This window comes from Hyaloscypha bicolor (assembly GCF_002865645.1).
Source record: "Hyaloscypha bicolor E unplaced genomic scaffold K444scaffold_191, whole genome shotgun sequence".
Lineage (NCBI taxonomy): Eukaryota > Fungi > Ascomycota > Leotiomycetes > Helotiales > Hyaloscyphaceae > Hyaloscypha > Hyaloscypha bicolor.
Window position 1 is genome coordinate 1,456,321 of NW_020194693.1, and position 24,027 is coordinate 1,480,347.

At 30.2% G+C, this 24,027-nt stretch overlaps 3 protein-coding genes across 3 annotated transcripts; 2 read left to right on the forward strand and 1 right to left on the reverse strand.

The window, feature by feature from the left end:
* Nucleotides 1-18,627: 18,627 nt before the first annotated feature.
* K444DRAFT_658037 (uncharacterized protein) lies at nucleotides 18,628-21,042 on the reverse strand (the record flags this gene model as incomplete). Its single annotated transcript, XM_024886210.1, has 8 exons — nucleotides 18,628-19,387; nucleotides 19,439-19,673; nucleotides 19,731-19,849; nucleotides 19,916-20,081; nucleotides 20,132-20,348; nucleotides 20,385-20,456; nucleotides 20,559-20,903; nucleotides 20,956-21,042. The coding sequence occupies 8 exons, from the start codon at nucleotides 21,040-21,042 to the stop codon at nucleotides 18,796-18,798; spliced, it is 1,833 nt and encodes a 610-aa protein (XP_024726410.1). The 3' UTR covers nucleotides 18,628-18,795.
* Nucleotides 21,043-21,204: 162 nt separating this feature from the next.
* On the forward strand, nucleotides 21,205-21,824 carry K444DRAFT_300957 (uncharacterized protein). Its single transcript, XM_024871717.1, has one exon. It carries the CDS (start codon nucleotides 21,371-21,373, stop codon nucleotides 21,746-21,748), a length of 378 nt encoding a protein of 125 aa, XP_024726411.1. The 5' UTR covers nucleotides 21,205-21,370; the 3' UTR covers nucleotides 21,749-21,824.
* Nucleotides 21,825-22,193: 369 nt separating this feature from the next.
* Nucleotides 22,194-23,587, forward strand: K444DRAFT_578018 (uncharacterized protein). Its single transcript, XM_024877593.1, has 3 exons — nucleotides 22,194-22,464; nucleotides 22,562-22,871; nucleotides 22,927-23,587. The coding sequence occupies exons 1-3, from the start codon at nucleotides 22,403-22,405 to the stop codon at nucleotides 23,140-23,142; spliced, it is 588 nt and encodes a 195-aa protein (XP_024726412.1). The 5' UTR covers nucleotides 22,194-22,402; the 3' UTR covers nucleotides 23,143-23,587.
* The last annotated feature ends 440 nt before the right edge of the window (nucleotides 23,588-24,027 follow it).

Sequence of the window (24,027 nt, forward strand, 5' to 3'; positions counted from 1 at the left end):
TATATAGTAATACTATCTTCTATTTAATCTTTATAAAGCCCTTTTATATAAGGAATATTAAAGTTATTACTAATAGCCCCGAACCTAAACCTGTTTCTAAACTTTATAATAAGGCCAAAGATAATACAGGTATAATTTCTCCTGCTATTCCTACTATTCTACCAAAGTATAGTAGAGAATACCCTTATAAGAACCCGGATATTATAGTATTCCTATAAGATAATAACCTATATGAGAACTCCCGTTAAGTTAAAGTTACTAGCCTTCTAGAAAAGAGTATATTTGAGATTATTTCCAGATCTCAGATACTAAAGGAAATATATATCTTTAACTCCCGGTTTATTAATAAGATTAAGAATAAGAATATAGAAAGAGAGCTTAAGAAGTCAAGACTAGTTATTTAGGCTTATAATAATAATAAGAAATATATAATATTAATATAATTACCTACTATTTAATATATTAGTTAGAGAATTATTTTTAGTATTATTACTATAATAATAGATACTATAGAACTATATTTATATAATATCTCGCAAGCTTATATCTAATTAATAATCTTATTTAACTATAATTTTTATATTAACTTACCTTATAAGCTTACTAAAAAGCTAAATCTAAATAATAATTCGGTTCTAAAGATTATAAAACTACTATATGGTATACTAGAAGCTAGGAATTACTAGTTCAAGACTTATTATTCCTATTATATTAATAAGCTTTCTATAAAATAGTTAACTTATAACTCTTGCCTTCTTTATAGCAAGTAATTCTTCGGAATTATTAGCCTTTAAACTAATAATACCCTATTTATTAAAACTAATAATTTTGCGAAAACAGAGTAACTAAAGCTCCAAGAGGCTAAGTTTTTGGCTAAGAAATATAAATACCTTACTATTAACTATAATCTTAAGTTTAATAGAGATATTATTTATACAAATACTACTAGAATTACTCTTATATAGGAATACTAGTATAAAAACCTCTAAATCATTTCTATAAAGAATACTACTATTATAAGTAATAGGGGTACTATTTATTAAGATTTCTCTATTAAGGACTAATATATTACCTAATATACTAGAGAAGTATATATTATATTAGTCTATTAATTAGAAGCTTTATATAACTTATTAATTACTACTCAAGCTATTAAATCCTTAGAAACTAATATAAAGGCACTTAATAAGTGCATTTAATAGCAAATTGAGAATATTACTAGAGAACTAAGATTTATAAAGCTAGTAAAGAAGTCCTTATATTTAATCGTTTTTATAGATGCTTTATTTATAAATAATAGAGATCTCTTCTCTCAAATTAGATATATTCTAGTTCTAGTAAACGGAACTAGATATACTAATATTATTTACTAGTTCTCTACTAAATACAAGAGAGTTACCAGAAGTATTCTAGCTTCGGAACTCTATAGTATGGCTTATAGCTTTAATATAAGTACTTTAGTCAAATCTATAATTAATAGAATACTAGAAATAGAACTATTACTAGTAATCTATATAAATTCAAAGTTATTATATAAATACCTTATTAAATTAGGAATTACTCGAGAAAAACATCTAATAATTAATATAATATGCCTCTGCCAGACATATAAATAATAAGAGATTACAGAAGTTAAATAGATTAAGAAAGAATTAAATCCTGCCAATTTCATAATAAAATCAAAGCTAATAAATGCCCTTAAGTACCTAATTAATACAAATACCATATAATTAAATATAGAAGAATAGATTAAGTATGAATAGGGCAGGAAATAGATATATGAAATAGGAGGATATTATAGGAGGGGAAGTTATATATAAAAGGCTATAGCCTTTGGTATATAACTAAAACCTTAGAAGTAATATAGATATATAAAGTATTAGGAAATCTGGTACTAGGCCGGATTAGGAAATTTATATATAATTAGAGAGAGATACTATTTTTCGCGTTTTTAGAGAGTTTCTAGTATTAGTACAGCTATTTTTTTGGGAGTTATATATATAGTTACGGGATACGGGATACGGGACATAAGTAATAGAATATAAGTAATAAGACATAATTATATAACCTTGCATCTCATTAGTAACTCGACTAGTAGACTAGACCCCTTTAGGCTTAGTAGATTTAGGGATCGCATATTAATACTATAATACTATAATTCTTACTTCTGAATAATAATAATAACTTTACTAACTAATACAACTAGTATTTATACGCCTATATAACGGTACTATATATTACTAGTAAACCGACAAATACTATTATATAATTATAAAATACTATTTATATATAATTAGTAAAATTCTTATTATTAAAAATAGAAATTATAATATTATAGTATTAATATATAATCCCTAAATCTACTAAGCCTAATTAGAACTAATCTATAGAAATAGCTAAATATTACTTTATATCTTATTATCTATTACTTTTAAATTATATAATCAAGTTATATAATTATTATACTAATATTAAAAACTTTCTAAAAATATAAAAAACTAATATTAAAATATAAAAGATATCTAAAAAATAGTATTTTCTATTTATTTCTTATTTAATATATCTATTTCTTTTATTTTATATATTTAATTTATTTCTTTATATTTAACTATATAATATTTATATTAAATAAATACTTAAGAGTATTTATAGGCTTTAATTTTATTATTAAATCGGCCGGGTTTAACTTTCTTTTAATTTATTTAATTTCTATAATTTCTTATTATTTATAGGCCTAATAAAAATATATTATATTAATTATAAATTGCTTTTCTTATATAGTTTCTAGCTTAATTAGGTATTTATAAAAAAATTCGAAATTTATATAAATAATTAGTAGGATTTTAATTTTAAGCATTTTATTAATTATAGACTTAACTAAATTGCTTATATTATAAAATTTAGAAGCCAGAATACTTCTAGTAATTCTCTTATATTTTATAGAAAACTAGTGAATTATATTAGTATATTTAAAGCTATTAGCTAAAACTAGAATATATTTAATCTAATAAAAAAAGTTCTAATTACTTATAGAAAAGACATCTATAAAAATAATTAGATATAGAGGCTTTTTATTTAGCTTTATAAAATATAATCTTTTAGTAATATTCTTGATTCATTATTAAATATATTTATTAACGGCTTTTATATTAGTTTCTATAGGTTTAATAGTTTAAATAACTATTAAATAGTTATATAAAGCTTCTAATTAGTAAACTAATATAATATAGGCTTCTCGGGCTTATTATATAATATTTTACTTTTTAATTATAAGGTTTTTATATATATTACCTTTATTATTTATTATAGTTATATTTTTAATTATTACTATTTAGAGATTTCTATATTATTATTTCTATAAACGAGTAATACTAGTAGAATTAATATAAATAATACCTTTATTAAACTTGAGATTATAATTAATTATAAGATATTTATATTTTTTAGCCGGGAATTTAGTCTTTTAGAGCTTTAGATACTTTACTTTAATAAAGTTATTATTTCTTATAAATAGAATATTATTAGTTTAAAGACTAATAATACTAAAGAAGTAATTATTATAAAATAAATATAGGTTATAAATTAATTATTCTATAGCTAGTTTATTTAAGTAATAAAAGTAATAAGTTTTAAATTAGTAGTTTCTAGCTTTTAATATTTTATAAAATAGTTTTATAATCTTTAATATTAAAATTAAGCTCTAGATTTAGTTAATTAATAAGCTCTAGAAGCAAATTAATATAGAAATTATAATTTAGTAAAGTTAATAACTAAATATAAGCTTATAATATATCTTATAAATATAGTTCTATAGTTTCTATAATTATAATAATAATATAGAAAATAACTCTCTAGCTAAGTTATTAGATAATTAGTAATTATATTAATACTATATATTTTTTATTATTATTATAGGCTTAAATAATTAGTTTTAATTTTTTAAGCTTTTTATCTATTCCCTTATTCTTAATCTTATTAATAAAATAGGAATTAAAGATATATATCTTTTATAATATCTGAAATCCGGAAACAACTTTAAATATACTTTTTTCTAAAAGGCTAATAATCTCAATTTAACGGGAATTCTTATATAGATTATTATCCTATAGAAATTGTAATGGCAGGAACAGAGTAATGGAACGAGGCTCAAAGATTAATGATTTCCTATATCTTGAGAATTTAAAGCTAAGGAAGAAGGAGTGAGGTGTGGCAGTGAATAAGTAGGTATGGCCAAGACCACTGAAACGCCAAGCTTTGAAAGCGAGCTTGGTTTGAACCATAGCTTGGAACCTTAGCTGAAACCAACTCCTTTGGCTGAAACCAATCATGTGACACCAGCCGTCACAGAAATACTATTATATTAGAGTTTTTATAGAATTATTCTTTACTATACTTTAATAGAATAGCTGGAATAATAAAAGGAATTATATCTATATTACTTTTATTTTTATTATAGTATTTAGAATTATATTTAGAGCCCTTAGAACTAATTTTAATATTCCTTATATAGAATAGCTTTATAGAAATTAAGCAGAAAATAGTATTATTATATAATAAAGCTAGTATATATAACTTTTCTTCTATTATTATAAGCTTATATAATTTCTATTAACTATCTAGTTAACTTATATTTCTTTTATATTCTATTAAAATATTTGAATTTAATATAAGTTTATAGATATTATTTATAAAAAAGCTATTTTATATATTTAGAGTATTTTTAATTTAGTATTTAACTTATAGCTTCTAGATCTCTACTATTACTTTTTTTAGAGCTATTAAATATTAGAAAATATAAAATATAAAAGTATTATATTTATTTAATTAAGGTAAAGTATTATAAACTAGAAAAATAGAAATAATACTACTAATTTCTATAGTATTATTAAGAGCCTTAAAGGCTATTAATAGAGCTATTTTTCTACTAATTTCTTTAATTTCGGCTATAATAATTAAGTAAATATATTAAACTAGGCTATAATAGTATTTAATAATTTCTATAAAGTTATAGGCTTTTATAGAAACAATTTTTATTTTAGTTTCTATTATATTTATAAGCTAAATAAACTCCTTATTAATAAACTAATTTCTGATATCTATTATAATTTAATTAGAAAAGCCTAAATAGATATTAATCTAATATATTTTTAGGATATTTCAGGTATATATAATACTAATATTCTAGAGCTAATAGCTCCTATAATATCTAGTACTTTTATTAATAATATAGAGAATAGGCTTTCCGAGAATATAAAATATATTAATAATAATTAAAAGATTAAAGCTAATATTATTTCTTAGATTAAACTTAAATTAATCGAGTAATTTTCCGTTTATTTAATATTATTTATAGTATTTTATAAGATATTCTAGGGCTTTTATATTAACTTTATAACTAGCTTACTAACTAATAAATAACTAAATTAATAATATAGATATTATAATTTAGTTTCTATAAGAAAATATAGATTATAGATTAAAGACTCGGATATAAAGCTTTATAATATATTATTTTAAAGCAGAAAAGAATAATTAAAACATTATATAATAGGTATTTAATATCTAATAAAAGTAATAATATAATTAATAAAATTAATAAAATAGATTTATAGCTTATTTATATTATCTAAACTAAATAGAAATAGAGTTTTTAAGAGTATAATATAGAATTATATTTATTTAATTAGTATTTCTACTAGTATAAATCTAATAGAAATAGAAGAACTAATACTAAAATAAATAATAACTTAATCCTTAATATTTTTACTAAATATAATACTATTATAAGTTTATTATAGAGCTTGGAATTAATTAAGGCCGGTAGTTAAATATTTAGAAGCTCTAATATTAATTATAATTCCGTAAAAGTATTAATTACTATATCTAGATATATTTCCTATTATAAAGATTTAAATGTCTTTTATAAATAGCTTTTCAGGTTCTAAAATATAGTTTTTGCCTATTAACTAATATATAAAAAAGAAAGAGATAAGTTTATTTATAAAACTATTTATTATAATTATTAGTATTTTAGGAGCTTATATATTAAGGGCTTATTTATTAGGTAATTATATATCTGAAATAGCTAAAAGACTTTTAATAGAAATAAAAAAGAAATCTAGATAGTATTAATTATATTTACTAGAAGAGCCTTAAAATTATTACTTAGATTATTCTTATTATTCTAGTATATCTCTTATTTACCTTTTATATAAGCTATATATTATAAATAAAAATAACTAAACTTTTAATTAAAGTTTCGGGAATTCGAGGCCTTGAATTAATAAAGGTTTCTAGTCCTAAATCGAGCCTTTTTATTCTATTATTTCTCTAATATATACTTCCAGAAATAATAATATAGTTTCTTATATATAAAGTATAACTTTAGAGTATTTAAATTACTATTATTATAGTTATAGAACTTATAGGAATTCGAGTAATTATTATAGTTTCTATAATTATAATTTATAAACTAATAGTTATTTAAATAGAAATATTAATTAATAAAAAAAGTAGTTTAACTATTAATCTATTATTACTTCTTTTTATATATAATAATAAAGGATTATAGCTTATTAATAAACTGGCTAAGATTTATAAAAGAATCTGAAACTATATATTAGTATATTAAAAAGCTTTAATAAGTAGTAATAATCTTATTATATAGGAATTTAGTATTTTATAAAATAAATATAAGTTTATATTATAACTAGTATAGGTTATTAATTAGGATTTAAATAACCTTAATTATTAATTTTTTAGAATACTTAGCTATTATAGAATTTAAATTAATAGTATTCTATTTATCTAGATTTTATTATTAATATTTAGGACTTTTAAAGAAGTTATAAATATTTATATAAGCTATTTTATAGGTTTATTAAAATATCTAGTTATTATAAAAGTAGTCTTGTACTAGTTCCTTTAATATAATAGAGAAAGCTCTTATAAGTGCCTTTTATAGGAGATCTATATATTAATAAATATTAAAGAAAATAGTAAGTTTATAATTAAAACTACTATTAGTTCTATTATATTTCTATTTTTTAATATAGATTTTATTAATTTTTCTAATAAGCTTTCTGAGCCGAGATTATCTAGAGAGCTTTCGAGTTAAATAATAATAGTAGTAGTAGTAATAAAAGAGGTAAATAGATATTCTATATATCTTATTCTAGTAATAGTAGTAATAAAGGCAGTAATAAAGATTAAAGTAATAAAGGTAATTAAATATTTTATATACTAGAATATCTAGCCTCTTTTAAAGTTATAAAAACAGAAATAATAAATCCATTTATAAGATCTACTTTTATTAGACCTAATTAAATAATATTAGCTTTATTTTATATATATTTTACTTCCTTATTAATAATATTAATTAAGAATTAGGCTATAATAAAGTAATTAGTATTCTATTTAATATAAATATTATTATATTAAAAATAGAATTAGATATATTATAATTTAGTATCCCTTTGTCCGGTAGAAACTGTCTATACTAGCAGGGGGCCCTGGCTCAGGGCGAAAAGGCGATAGATGACTAATAGGTTTCTAAGCAAAGGCACACGTTTTCGCCCTGAGCCAGGCCCCCCTTGCTAGCGTGGACAGTTTCTACCGGACGAAGGGATAATTATATTAACTAAAAACTAGAATATTAAAGTTTTTAATATTATTCTTAAATAGATCTTATAGATTATTATTAGTAGTTCTATTTATAGTATACTAATATAGCTTAGTATTTAAATACTTCTAAAGATTCTCTTTTATTATAATTATTAGATTAATTTTATTATTATATTTCTTAATCTTCTTTTTCTATTTATTATTATTTATATTAATTCTTTAAAATATATATATATAGTTTTAATATAGAAAGGATTCAAAAATGAAGTAATTTATAAAAAGTTTATAAAAAGATATTAGTAGTTTATAAATATTTTGTTATAAAATTTCATTTATAATAAGAAATTTAGAAAATAAAATATTAAGTTTTCGGAAGATTCTAATTCTAAAGCTCAGGGCACTTAGCTTAAGAATAAAGCTAAAGCTAGTATTTTTAAAATACTTTTAAAAATATATATAAAATATATATTTCCGGAGGAATTCTAATAAAATAAAGTAATATATAAATAGAAAGTTAATTATTAAGAAAATAGTCTTAGTACTAAAAGAAATTAGTTTTTAAAGAATAGTAAAGTTAAATAGACTAGTATAGTACGGCAAGCCGTACTTTATTAAAATTGCTTTATTTTAATAGTTTTAATATTTTAGTTATATAGTAAAGGCCGTATTCTTTTATATATAACTTATAGAAACTATATAAGAAAACTGGTTTTTTTATAGTTCTAGAGAATAATTCCTCTTTTATATTTAATTAATTAAGCTTTTATATACTATATATTATTTATACTTTACTATTTATGCTTTTAATTTTATTATTTTACTATTAAATCACGTTTTATATTCTAGTATATTTTATATGGGTTTTTGTTTTATTATAGTTTCTTTTTTATACTAGATAAATAGTTAAATAGCTAACTATTTATTAATTAATAAAAGCTAGTATTTTCTCTTTAAGTTATTAAATGCTTTTCCGAAGTTAATAATAGTTTTTATTTTTAATTTAGAAATAGACTTTATTATTTTAGGCTATTAAATACTTTTTTAATAATAGGGCCTTTTTCTAATCTAAATCTTCTAATCTAAATATAGACTAATTAGTATTAGTTTACTAGTAATATATAATATTATTATATAGTTATAAAATACTATTTATATATAATTAGTAAAGTTCTTATTATTAGATATAGGAATTATAATATTATAGTATTAATATATAATTTCTAAATCTACTAAGCCTAATTAGAACTAGTTTATAGAAATAACCGAATATTGCTTTATATTTTATTATTTATTACCTCCGGATTATATAATCAAGTTATATAATTACTATACTAATATTAATTTATAAAAAGTAATATATTTTAAAAGATTTTATTTCTAGATATTCTATTACTTCTTTTACTAATATTATATTAATAGTAGCTATTTGCTATTAAGGCTTTATAGTTTTAGTCTTTATATTCTTTTTTATTTTAGTTACTAATATAGTATTTCTTGTTATAGCCTAGTCTATTTATATATTCTTATATTCTTATTTAATTATTTCTTAATTCTCTCTAGTTATTTTTAAATAAATATAGAAAGATGCTTTTTATTATAATTTAATTCCTATATTAGTTCTAATTCGAATTCCTTAACTCTAATCTTTTATTTATTTTTAATATAGTATTTACTAATAACTATTATAGCTATTTGTATTCTATAACTAGGCTTATAATTTAGATAAAATTTAATAAATAAGCGGTTTTCTAGCTATAATACTAATTATAATCTCGATCTAATATTTTAAATATTCAGGAATTCTAGTATTCTTTTTCTATATATATTTTTAGATTAAGCCAGAAATCTCTCTTATTTATATAAATATAAATAGTATATTTAAAATAAGAATAATAAATAAAATATTACTAAAAATTATATATTTTATAGATATATTTTTATAAATTACTAGCGGTTTATAGCTATATTAACTAGACTAGCTTATTAGATATATTATATTATTCTACTCAATTATATAATATTATAGAATATAGGCTTATAAGTTAGAATTCGATTTCTTTTAGCTAGAGCCCGGAATTTTAATAATAATAAAATATATTTTTTTTATATTCTTTTTATTAATCTAGTATTTATTATATATATCTTTTATAGCTTATATAAGATCTTTTATAATAGTATAGAAAAGGGATATAACTAAATAAATTATTATAAGGCCTGGTTTCTAGGCTTGAAAAATATAATAAAGTAGCTTTTATTATAAGAATTCTAAACTAAGGAAAGAAGCTCTAAATGCGAGAGCTTTAGTATTCTAAATACTAGCCCATAGCCGCATATGTTATTGTAGTCACGTGTGCTAAATTTACTAGTCGAGCTATAGGTATAATATAAATAGAGGAAATAAAAGCTAATATAATTTGCTAAGAAGGGAAGGATAGTAAAGCTGTCCGAGCTATGCTTTTATCCCGCTTCGCTTAGGGTCTCACATAATACAGCTGTCCGTATAATCCCTACTATAGTAGTTAAATACAACTTTCATTTTCTTTATTCCAAGATTAGTTAATCTCACCGCTTCTATTCAGGTACTAATTACCCTCGGCTCACCCTCTCCTTATCTAGCTCACCTGAGTAACCTGAGTAGCCCCTAAATAGCCCTAAATAGTATCCACTTCTTACTAATATATTTAATCTCTAACTAGACTAGATATATATTAGGGAATTTAAATTATTAGCTAATAACTAATTCAAAAGAATAATATCTTTTAATAGCTAAGTTTATTAAGATCTTAAAATAAGAAAAATATAATAGCTAAAAAAAAAGACCTAATATAATTTATTAATAAATAATACAAAAAATTTATATATAAAAAACGTTTATATTATCCTAGATAACTTCTTTAATTATTAATAAAAAGCTTAAATAGTTTTTAAATAATAAATTTAATATATAAATATTATATATTAAAAGTTTATAATAAATTCTATTAATAAATAAAAAGTTATTAATAAAAAAGTAAATTGCAAGAATTAAAGTTAGTATAATTTTAATTCTATAATAAATAATTAATAATTTTTAAAGCTTTAAATTATAAGAAATTTCTTTATATTATAAATAAATCAAATTTCAAATTTTAAACAATTTTATTAATAATTAAAGAAGTTATCTAGAATAATATAAATGTTTTTTATATATAAATTTTTTATATTACTTACTAATAAATTGTATTAATAGTTTTTAAGAATTTATATATACTATTATATTAAGATTAAAAACTATTCTCGTATAATAATACTAATTTATAAACTTTTATATAAAGAAGTATTATTTATAAAAAGAAAGCTATAAGTTTAAGCTATAATATAATATAGATAAATAAGTGAAATTGTACTTATTTTAGTTAAATTAGAGTTTTAATTTAATTAGAGTCGGATTTAGGTAATAGTTTTTATAGGTATTATTATTATAGCTTAAAGTTATTTCATATAAGAAGCAGAAATAGTAAATTATTCCGGATATCTAATAGTTATAAAATTATAAATAGAGCAGACTATTTCTTAAACCTCTCTTAATAAATAGGTTATAGGAATAGGAAACCTTTAGTATTATATATAGTATAATAAAAATAATATAATATAGACTAGATATAAAATCCAAAATATATATAGATAGCTTGGAAATTATAAATACTTATTTACTTTATTCCGAGCCTTATTATATTAATAAAATAAAACCCATTTAGGGTACAAGAATATAATTATATTTATATAGGAATATTTATATTTATAGAAAAATATAAAAGTCTATAAAACGTTTTAAATAAAATAAATATTTATATTATTATATATAAACCGAGGTTAATTTTTAGAGCTAGTTCTAGACTTTCTATTATAAGAATCTATATAATATAAGCTTTTAATAGGCAATTACTATTACTATTATTATTATAATTAAAAAAGGCTAAATATAAACCAAAACATATCTTATAATATATTTTCTATAAATTTAGAAGTTATAAAAAAAAGCCAAAGATTAGGATATTTATAAAAAATAATAAACTAAGGTTTAAATATAGAAATAAATAATATAGCTCAGATTCTCTTATAATTTCTTTCTTAGTAGTTCTAAAAGGCTTTAATTATAGTTATAAAAAATCCAGTTATATTAGTTAATTAAATTCAAAGCTATTATTATAAAAAGTTATTGAGTTTAATAGCCTAATACTTATTAAACTTTAGGAAATATATCGTTTTTATATAAAGCTATAATAAATAGGATATTAATTCTTCGAGATTTGCTTTATTTAAGTAAATATATTAAGATATTATAAATAATATAAGTAGTTATCCAGATTATAAGCTAAAATATAATTATAGTTTTTTAAAGTCTTAGAATAACCTATAAAACTAATTATATATTCTAGAAAATAGCAAATATAGTAAAATATATATAGGTTAAAATCTATAAAATATTTTTTTTTTCGGTAAGCTATTTGAAACTTTAACTAGTTTTTATTATAGAAATATATTTATTTAAAGCTTTTATTAGAACTTATTTAGAAGCAAAAATTAAAACTATAGCCTATTTTATTATCCTAAATATTAAAGTTAAATACTACTTATAGCCTATTATCTATTCTATATTAGATCTTTCTTTATATTAGAATAATAAGTTCTATTATTATCTATATATAAAGAATTATTATAGTAAAATAGCTAATAAAAATACATTTTATATTTTTATAAGCAGGAATAAAAAAGCAGGCCATATAATTATCCGATATATAAAAAGTAGTCTATTTTATATTAAGCTTAAAGCTTAACTAAATAATTATATTTAATTAATACTAGTACTAGAAATATATTACTAAATAAAGAAACAGGAGATTACCTATAGTAATAGCTTTATAGAACCCGCTTTATAGCCCGGTTTCTTACCTTATATAATAAAGAAATATAATAGTTATATAAATTATAATAGCTTTTAAGGATATTAATAAAATAGTCTAATAGCTAGTTATATATCTAATAGTTTATATATCCTATCTAATATTCTTTGAAATTATTATATTATTAGGTATTTGGCTTTCTTATTCTTCTAGATTAATTCTATTTCAGCTAGTAATATAAATCTTTTTAGATATATAACTAAACTAAATATTATCTATATCTGGAGAAGAATACAAGAGATTATAAATGAATATATTATAGGATATAGACATTTTTATAGACGGCTCTAGGTTATATTTATAATTCTCTATTTAGAGAACAGATAATAGAAATATAAAGTTTAGGTTCTCGAAAATACTAAATATACTATTATATATTATAGATTTCTAAGTTCCTTTACTATCTACTAATACTAAAGATTTTTAAGCGGCTATATAAGGCTAAGATATGGCATCTAATTAGATTAAAGAATTATATATTAATTTTACTAAAATTCATATTTTATTTATTTATAATATATAAATAGATTACCTTTTTCTTTTTAAGTAAATAATATTATATAGTATAGAAATTAAATTATTCTAGTAATTATTTGAGTTTTATTTATTAAACTAGAGCTATAATAAATATTATTAAAACTATTTCTTTTAAGGTAAAAAGAAATATTATTCTTTCGGGTTTTATTATATTTAGCTAATCTATATATAAATGCTCTAAAAGGCTCGATATTTCTACTATAATACTTATAAATCTAATACTCGCAAGCTTATCTAGTTAAAATAGCCCTTACTTATCTGATTTATTCTTATTTCAGGATTTGAAAAATAATACTAAATAAATTCAAGTAAAATAATAGCCAAGGGAAAATATATCTAATTCTAGTAAACTAGCTTTCTCGGTAATTTACCCAGGGGCCAGATATTAGTAAATGCCTTAAAAGGTTATTTTTATACTAATAATATTCTTTTTACTAATATCTAGATCTATAATAATTAGGTGAACTTTCGGATATAAATAGTTATTACCGGACTCATTTAATAGAAGAATATTATTCGGCTTTAGGTTCTTATATTTAATATTATTCTAGTAAAGGTACTTAATTCTAAGAATATATTATTTAATTATATTTGGCTAGAATTCCAGATATTATAGGATATATTAGAGATATAATAAGCTCTTTCTATTATTTACTATATTCTAAAGAAATTATTAGAGTAATAATTATATCTAAAGCTCTATTATTAGGGAAGTAGTATTAATTTATTACTTTTATTTAATTATATATATCTCTTATAATCTGAGAATATTCGAATAATTATAGAGTTATAAGTACTTTACCTTATTCCTTAGTTAATTATATACTCTAATATCTACTAATCTTATTTCCTTAATTATAAAGAATTTAACCTGAATCTATTATAGTATTTCATTTATAGTTATTTGAATAGCCCTATAGACTATATCTTGGATATCCGCAAATATAGGCCGCTTATTATTTTTAATATATAGTATGAAAGCCCTTGAAGTATAGGATTTAATATTATTCCGCTCTTAGAGATTATACTAATAGGAAGGTATTAATTTAACTAAAGTTAGTCCGCTACCTAAAGCCAAGATTTCAGCCTCGTTTATATAATAGATATAATTTCGATTTACTCTTATCCAAACCGCAGTACTGCCTCTGAGATTAAAGGTTTATCCCTATTATAGAATTATAGAACTATAATTAAGGTATTGAGGAAGATAGTTATCTCTATATTAACCTCCTTGAGATTGAAGTAGTAGCGGCCTCAGCCTGGTACCGCTTTTAGGATCCTGATCACTACTATTAGAGCGGCGAGAACGTGGCATATATTTATATATCATTTTATTAAATAAATATATATATTGTAATATGGTTAATAGAACTTGATATCGAGGCATAATCGCATAAATAAAAAGTAACAGATTCTCTATAGATAAGCATCTGACATTATCTAGAGAAATGCCGGATATACAAATTTCCGTACTCATACTGGGCTGGTATTAACCCTTTTGGTCGCTGTGGTAAACCAGAGCTGGGGGCCTAAACGAGCCCATTTGGGAGCTAAAATGGGTTCTCAGTACATGCTCAGGCTGACTCTGCCGTGTGCTCACGTTTCTCAGGCCGATGTCAGGCAGTGTTCAGGCATGCTCAAGGATGCTCACCCTCGGCTCAGGTTAAAGCGGCGGCTGCTCAGGTCCAAACACTAAAACGGAACGAGCGAGAAAAAAAAGTCGAGTTTGACTTATCTGGTAGTCGGAGTGATTTGAAACCACTGGGCGATAATCACAATCCGATGTTGACATCGAAAAAAGATTTGAGTGACTCCTTCTAAATGAGGCAAAGCAAATGTGGTGTTCAGGGAGACTAGTGCACATACTTATGGCTTATCAGATCAGGCTGTGAATTGTAGCATTTTGGATGCTTGGAGCCATCTCCTGTACAATCTGCAGTACTTCGGCTGCCTCTGCATCTCCGGGCCAGGAGAGCCTTGCAGCCTTTTAAGTGCAGTTGCACATTGGATTATCAAGCTCAGCAGATGCGATTATCCAATCAAGAGCTAGTCTGACAGCCATTCTGGCAGCTATGGTGGAGAAGTGGACGAGTCAAAGGATGTGAGCAATGTTGCTGTGCCATTTTTGAAGCCTTGGCTGTGCGTCCAACGGTTTCGGGGAGTGTGGTGCCGGCATACCGCAGTTCGCGGACCAACATTTCGTATCCGATAGGAGGAAATCAGCAGGATTTGAGAAAGAAGGAACTGAAGTCGGACGTAGGTAAGGAAGTGCAGCGAGGCTCTCCTGCAGCTTCCCCAACTGAGCCGTATTAGTTGGGGTATTGCAGCACTGTAACTAACAAGTCACAACGTTCGGCGTGTACGTAGAACGTGATCTGCTTTGCCAGCGTGACAACTGGCTTGCTGCCTATGGAATACTTTTAGCTGAGAGGCGTCCAACGACCTTGTAGAAATCAAACCAAAGTAGCATCGCGTGATGTAGTGCAGAGCCAAGCCTGTTGACCCTTGCCACAACGTCCGAACTCGGGACTCGATTTGAATTCGCTAATCCCGGAGAGGCTGAATGTGGCCGAAGCAATATTTAGATAGACTATAGACAGTAGCCAATATACAGGGCTGGAGGTGCATTTGGTCGACAGGCTGGATTGTGTGGGCTATCTGCAGCATCTAGCTGACCTGACGAATCACAGTTACCTGCATGACGATTGGTCAGCTTCGACATCCCTTTAAGCAAGTAAGGAGGTGAGACAGCAGACAGAGAATGACGATATCTTGTTGTGAATTGCCCTTACTAGTGTCTTTGTTATTGGGCATTTTGGCTGATTTCAATCCCTGATAGTAGCTCTTGCTAATAAGTTTAATATGGCCTGGACGGCGGACGCGGTTAGAAAGAGTGTGCATAATATAACGGGAAGAGTGCCGGAAGGGGCTGTTCTGAAATAATGCTGATCTTGGGTCAAGGCGCGGAAGAATGGGAGAGGTAGCTGAGAATAGATTTTTTGGAGGTTTGCGAGGCCCGGCGAGGTTAATGAGTGAGGTAGGGGTTTGCAGATGCGAGAGTGGAGGGAATGGATTTTTGGATGAGTTTGTAAAGATTCTAATTAGGAATAATTCCTTTCTCAAACTTATTACTTCTGTTTGGAAGTCGGTTAGTGGTCGGGTGGTGGATGCCAAGCCTTCCTGCGACAGAGGGGCGCTGTTGCAGAGAACCGTGAACAGATGTTCCAACGCGAGGCTTCCATTCTGCGGGATTTGCAAAAGTTGCATAGATTGTTCTACTAAACACGCGTTCAGCCCTAAATCAGTATAGCTTGGCCACTAAGGCACCTTAACCCTCCCTTAGGCCCTACATGCCAGGTGCAACTTGCAGGAGACACTGTCGTCTTGATTTCACATCCGAAGATTGCAGAAGAACTGCTGGTCAAACGATACGTGATTTATTCTTCGAGGGTGCATTTTCCTGCTATTTGGGGGAATAATGGTAAGGATGTGCATTACTTCAATACTTGCCTTTGATGGCCAGTGAGGTATGTATCAAGAACTTCTTGTAGAGAAAGAAAGGGCCGTATTGACGTGGGAGTTGCGTGGCAGCGGATCACAAACGCGTGAAGTTTCTCCGCCAACGGACTTGTCTTAAATAAACTGAGGGAACAGCCGGCGAAGGTGATGGCTGAACAAACGAAACGTCTGATATTAGATCTGTTTCAAGCTCCACTGGAGTTTCAACCCCTTCTTGAGGATTGCTGTGCTGGTATATCTTCGACAATAGCGTGGGGAGATGAGAGCCTGGAAAGGCAAAAGAGACCATTACCCGCTCGGACGAGTTACTTGAAGGTATCTCGCCAGAATCAATCGAATAAGCTCTCTATTGGAAACTGATCGATATATTGGATGTTGACAATCTGTAGAATAGCTAGATACAGGAGTGTAAAAAACATAAAGGAGAGGAAGGAATCTAAAGTACAGTTCTTATATACCCACTAGTGGGTGGCGATTTCCTCCAGTATATTATAAATCAGCCGATAAATTGGATGACTTATATATTTAGTGAGCGTTCCCTGAGCTTCCATAGTGAACCATTATTAATGAGGGTGGTGGCGAACTAAATTAGTGATTGAACCTGGTGCTGAAAGGACTGTAAAGCTAGCTAAGCTAGCTAGTTCAACACTCTCATTCTTAGAATAATTTCTTGCTTGGATACCCGGTTCCCTTCCGCCATAGCGAGTGAACGAAAATTGAAGGGCTGAGCGTGAGCGAACTTTCTGGCTTGGTCAATGGGTCCAAGGTTGAGGGGAAATTAGTGAAGATAAGGAGCAGTACTCGTGGGCGAAAGATTTTTTGAAAGATGGGACGTTGGATGAGGAAGAGAAGGCGTATATGGTGGGAATATTGTCGCTGATTAGGGTGTGCCGGAAAGTGCTTCGATTTAGGGGTTGTGTATTACCATGTTGTGGTTTCTAAAGTGGTAAAGACCTGGACAGGAAGATATCGATGCTGTCTGTGGGGAGGGAATGCCGAGTACGGGAGATGTTCAGAAACTGCCTGTGGTGAGAGCGATCCTGAGCAAGGTATTAAGGTGGCGGGCTCCGGTGCCGTTTGGTAGTGTTCAATAATTCTGTAATTACAATTCTTCCTAACTGAATAAGGTGTTCTTCATATGCTAGAGCAGGATTATATATAGGATGGGCATCATATTGCGAAAGGCAGTTTGTGTTTTGCTCTCGAGTAGTAGGTCTCTTGAGTTCTCTTATTCTACTTTAACCATATCCAGGGCGATCAATCAAGATGAAGCTTCATATTCTGATACAGAGAACTATAAGCCTGAGAGTTGACTAAAGCTGTTATACCCGACATATAGAGAACCCTTGATCCGATATCCGGGAGTCGGGAATCATTTCGATTTCAGTTTGGGACGGCGAATGTGTGGTTAGGTTGGACTTAGCGAACCCGTGAACATGACCATTATTGTTTCACTACTGTGGATCTGTACCGCCCAAAAGAATATTAATAGCAGAATAGGTTGTAGATTGAGTCGTCTTGGATGGATTATGGTCCATTTGATTGTACCGCCGAACCCTTGTCCATTGGACATCAAACCACGAGGTGAGTGGAGGATCAAGGTTTTGTCTTCTTAATATATATGCAAAAATCCAAAGAGATATTGTGGCAGCCAGGCAGGAGATGAAGAGAAAACTGAGCAAACTCCTTTCTCGTTCGGCCCAAACTTTCTTGTCATTTTTTTTTGAGATACGTGAGCAAAGAAAGACATGCATTCATTCTTCCCACTTTCATTTGAGGTGTAACTTATTATATAGTATTAGAAAGCCATCTAATTATATTACAGGGTTGGTCCTCGACCAGTTCACCTTTCTTTTATTATCAAAGTTTATATATAGGTGTGTGATCGCGGGGTTTTCGTGCGTTTAGCAACCAGCGCTCTTGAAGATAGCGGGCTTCAGCATGAATATCGCTAAATTTATAACACCGAATCGCTAATTTTCGAATATGGGCATAATGACTTCAAAACAGAAATCTAACATTACTAATACTTTGGAATGAAACAGTCGTCTACTCTACACGAGTCGAGCCAGTTATCAAAGTTATTAACCATGGTGGATTGAACAACATTATCCTCTCAAATAGTCTTCCTATGATCCTATCTTGAGAGTTGCCTTCAAGCCCAGCTTTTCTTCTAATCCTCCGATACTACCGTAAAGCCTCCCTGCTCGAGCTTTGTACCGGTGGCAACTGATGGGAGTCCTTGGGTAGGGAAAGGCGAGAACAGAAAGTGATCCTTTGAAGATAGCACCGGTTGTATGCTTTGTAGCGTCTGCAAGATGCTAGTATCAGGGGAGAATTGGTCGGGTGTTGCGGAAGACAAACGATAAAAGTCTGTTAAATCTCGGTTGCTAGTGCTGAAGGAAACGTCAGCATCCCAGACGTATGCCAGGTATCGAAGGGCATCAATGGCTCGCAGAGCAAACGCATGACATTTGGCCATTTCTTCTAGATCCGAGATTCCCTGCAGCAGTTTCCCTCTCACTTCAGAGTTCGAAGGATCGGTTTTGACTGCGACTAGATGGATGATAGCAGAGATCAAGACGAAGTAAGGCACAAATGACGGTGTAAGTCGCAGCGTGTAAAGACTCGCGTAAGATTTGACGATGCCAGTGACTGCATTGGCTGCTTGATTACACACATCTCGTGGCAAGACACCAAATGTGGTGAGTTTCAAATTGATGAATGGTTGGAAGAGCAGGAGCGTGGCAGAGTGGTAAAATAGACTAGAAACTTGAAATTAGTATTAACCAAGGAGTTTGATGGGGGTGACTTACTGCGCAAACAACACTGCCGGCGTGAAATTTTGCCCAAGTCGAAGGCTCTCAGGCATTGTATCGTACCAATGGATGTAGTGATTGTACAACTCAACCAAGGCTCCACTAGTGATTTCAGAGCCTGGAGTGTACAGAGTATAAAGCGCGTTATGAACCCTTTCCGAAAGTTCGCAGAACGTTGTGTACACGGTTCGGAGATTGGAAGGCTGAGAGAATTGTCGATCTAGTGGTGCTCCTTGAAAGAGATATCAGCTCCCTTGTGCCCAACTATGATTCTCTTATCGCGCCTTACCGCCGTCGGTGTAAGGAACCCATAAAGCTTCTTCTACGCGTTGTATGATAGCTGGCTTGGCTGGAAGCTTGATTTGCTGGGAAAGTTGCGGGAGAGAGCCTGTACAAAGTGAAAGCATCCTGTACACAACGAGTTAGTTACCATAGATCTGAAGTGGCAGCTGGAGAGGGGTTTATTAGCCTTACTCGTTCAACGATAAGGCGCCCCAGAAGGTTGCTTTATAAACCGACTTCTCGGAGTCATCACCATCGACATCGTCATATGTGCTTTCTAAATGCAATCCCATCTCGACAGCCAGCCGTATTGACTGCCCGGAGAGGAAACTACTTTCGCTAATGCGGCCACAGCTAGCTTCGCGAATCGACATTACCCCAGGGCTTGAACCGTGGTCAATACATGACGATCAGTTTTTTTGTAGAGGAGTCTCAGAGCTTCCGTGAAGAAAGTATCGCCAGCCGTTGTTCGATCATGGGGGTCATGTAGAATATTAGGTCTATCCGAGAAGCGACAGGCCAGCGCTAGAAGAGCATTGACTAGCAATGAAGAGCAATATCTAGTGTTTCCCTTCCTATAATCTTCCATGAAATGCTCTTTACTAACCGTCGCGAATATCGGATACTCCCATCAGAAGTATAATGCCAGCAAATGCTCTACCAAGGCTCCGTCAGATGTGACCGCCGTCCAAGATTCATTGTGATGCCTCGGACTATGGTGTCTCAAGAGATCCTGGCAATCTGTTTGATCCCCCAAGAGCATCTGCTGTCCATAACCTATAGCTGACTCGATGCCGCTCTGAGTTGGTGCCTATTTGTGCCAGTCGCCGAAGACTGGGGGTGAATGACATGCAGTAGAAGGAACCGTGAAGCATGGTGTCGAGCCCGCCATGTCCTGTAGACGATCATGTACTGAGTAATTTGAGGCTGAGGGGGATGCAAAATTTTCCATTGTTCTGGAGATGCTTTCAAGCGACTCTCCGTTTCGCAGCCGATCCAGGATGTCCACTGAATTATCCGAAGACAGTGCATCAAGTATTCTGTTAGTGCGCTTTTGATCTTCTCTAAGTCGCTGAATCTCTGACCTCATCTCTTCTTTGGATTGTCTAACAGGCACATCATAACTACATTCTGTGACATTTTGAGAGACACATCTCCCACACGGCGTTTCCCCGTCACACTGGAGATAGCAAGAACAGTCAGTATGATCACTGTTAAGAAGGTCACCATACCTTAGCCTTCCTCTTTCGGCATTCCACACAAGCATTTGGCGTAACAAATCCGATTCCTCGCCGTCTCCTTGATGTACCTGCATCCATAGCCACTTGTTCGCCAGCTAGAATAGGACTACACTCAGAGAATTCTAGTCCAAACTGATAGCCAGAAATAGATGGTACAGTATAAAAAGAAGGTAGAAGAGGAGTTAAATCTGGACAATTATCACGGGATGGGACGAGGTGAGGGAGTGGTTGCCTCGGGTGGTATTGTACTACTATCCCCCCCCTTGAATAATTACGAGTGGGTCCTTTGGTAACGCCACACTGAAACTTCGTCAGTATCCCCGAATTAGGAAATATCAGGTGCTTTCGAGAGCCGCTATTCGCTATAGACCCTCGATTGCGTGCCTTTAGTGGTGTGAATCGTGGCATGAGAGTGTGGCGAATATTGGACTCACTCGAAATTGTTCATGGGGGGGATAGTAGCATGGGCATGCTTGTGGCAAATGGAGTGGCGTGGTTCTCGATATCGAAAGGCAAAATGCCATGCCCACTCTTGGGATACCGAGGGATTCCCATCTCTGGAGCGGGATGCGTGGGGTTTCAAATTTGGTTTCTTGGTGGGCCGCCAAGGTCCATATATTTTCTAACGAAGCGCCGGAGGTATGTCCGGATCTCGAAAAAGGAGGCCATAAGCGAAAAAAAAGGCGGCCGCCCGCCTTTTCTGGGAGAAGTACTGTATTGTGTGTGGCAGGCTTCCATTTACAACGGTCAATACGTACCGGAGGACCTACCCGACCTTTTGTAGCACCAGTTTGGGAGGCTGTTTAGAGTCTAATGTTGGTTTGTCGTGTCAGTCACGATACATTTTTGAATCTGCTCAGCCGAAACAGCGATGACGTCATAAACTACTCTAACAGTGTCATCGAAGCCTCGAAGCCCCGCTTTCTATCAGCAGACTGCATTAAGAGCCAAGACATCAAAGAATTTGACATTTCAATTGGCGCAATCTACAAGGGACATGCAGACCCCGGTCCTTGTCCTCATCTGTAGAAAAGGAGGGAAAAGGATGATTTATATGGAATCGTCATACCAAGTCACGGCATGCTTCAAGGTATTGGTCAGATCCAGGTTCCAATATCCAATTAGCGTTCACCAATGACTGAAGGATGTCTGGAGCTTCGTCTGCTGACCAGTGACATGGGATTTATGGCAACAATGCGAAATTTAAGTAGATTCTACCGGGCAGATTTCTTATATTCTCACTTCAGACAGAAGTAAATAAACGTTGACGTTAATTGTGGTGACGTCAAAGTTTTGACCATCCAACGCTTTGAATTTCTTCACCGGAGGCCCCCTCTCCCCTCCGCACCAACCTTACATCTTCCACAATTTTCTCCAGTACAGTATTACGAACAGCCATTCCGACCTCTTCCATAACCGTAAGAAATCTCACATCAGCATGTCGGATATTGCGAAGAAGTGCTACGAGGCGGTTGGCCTTGGTAGATTCGGCTCCAACAGGTTTGTTTTACCCACCCGTCCGTTTTCTTATTTCTCAAGGCTACGAACTTCTTCGACTCAACCATTGCTCGTTATACTAATGCCGTGTCCTGTACAGCCACCCGATCCATCCTGCCACAGTGCACTTCCCACTCGCCTTCCTCACGCTCGCCAACGGTCTCAACCTTCTGTATGGCATCGTGCTCTACTTCTCCAGCAATCCATTCTTCTCCCGCGACCAAGAGAACCTCGGCACGCTCTCCATCCTAGGCTACGCTTCTAATGTGCTGGGTATCATTACTTCGATCCCGGCCGTACTCACGGGAGGCGCGGAATTATATGCGATGATTCAAAGCAATGGATTATATCAGACGAGCGAGAAAGGGGAGAAGACTCTGGTGCCGAAGGTCAAGATTGCTCTTATGCATGTGAGTGTTTTGCCTGTTTTTTTGGGTTGTGAGAGTTGTCATTGACACCGTACAGGCTGGTCTCAATGACCTCGTCGTCGCAGGCGCGGTGTTTAATTGGCTGCAAGAGCGGAATGTCGCTGATTATCAACCAGCCGGCTACCAGGTCGTGATGAGTGCAATTCTTATGGCTATCCAGACGTATGCCGCGTATCTTGGTGGAGATCTGATCTATGCACACGGTGTAGGCGTGCAGCGCATGGGAGAAGCTGCGAAGGAGAAGCAGCAGTAGTGTGGAAATGAATAATAGGAGATCGGTGTTTCGCCAGTTACGAAATTCTGATTGGGTGAGTGAATTCTTCGTCTGAATCTGGTGGTTTCTTGCGTGGCTGGTGTTTGCGCTGTCGTTTGGTATTTTTTGGGAAGCTATGGGAAGTAAGCAAAATGTGCGCCAACTTGGATGGAAGGAGGACGACCGAAACAAAAGAAACCTTTCCAAGCCAATCTATTACCGGCAAGCTTCTCTATCATTCTACTGCTACGCCTTCTTCAACGGACCCCTCCAACCTGTTCTCTGCAAAAACTTCTCCCAGCTTAATGCTTGAACACCCATCTCTCTCCGAGCCCAGTGTGGGCAAAAACTACTCAAGCTACTCTAGAGTAGTTTTGAGTAGAGTAGAGTAGAGTTTGAGTAGCGTAATATGGTACTTGAGTAGAGTAGAGTAACTGAAGAGTAGTCACGTGCAAGTCACGTAAATATAATAAATTAATATTTATTTAATTATTAACAAATAAATAGGATATATATTAAGCAGCACTATATAATTTAAGCTAGAGCTTATATAAGGCTACTTAAATACTACTTTTCTTCTATAAAAACCAGATTTCCCTCCTCGAAATCTTTCTTTTCCTGCTTTTTTTTCTTCTTTTACTTCTTCTAATTCGTCTTTAAATAACCCCCAGCTTTTTAAGTAAGATATTATCTTAATAGTACTCTTATTAAGTCTATTATATAATTTAAATAATAAGAGTACCTTAAGAGAAGAGTTTGCCCTTATGTGAGGCACTTAATAGCAGGGTAATACACAAGTAGTTAAGGTAAGTAAGCTATAGAGTGACGCTTGCAAGTGTAACTAATTCCAAGAATTAATTCTAATAAAAGACTAATTAATACCCT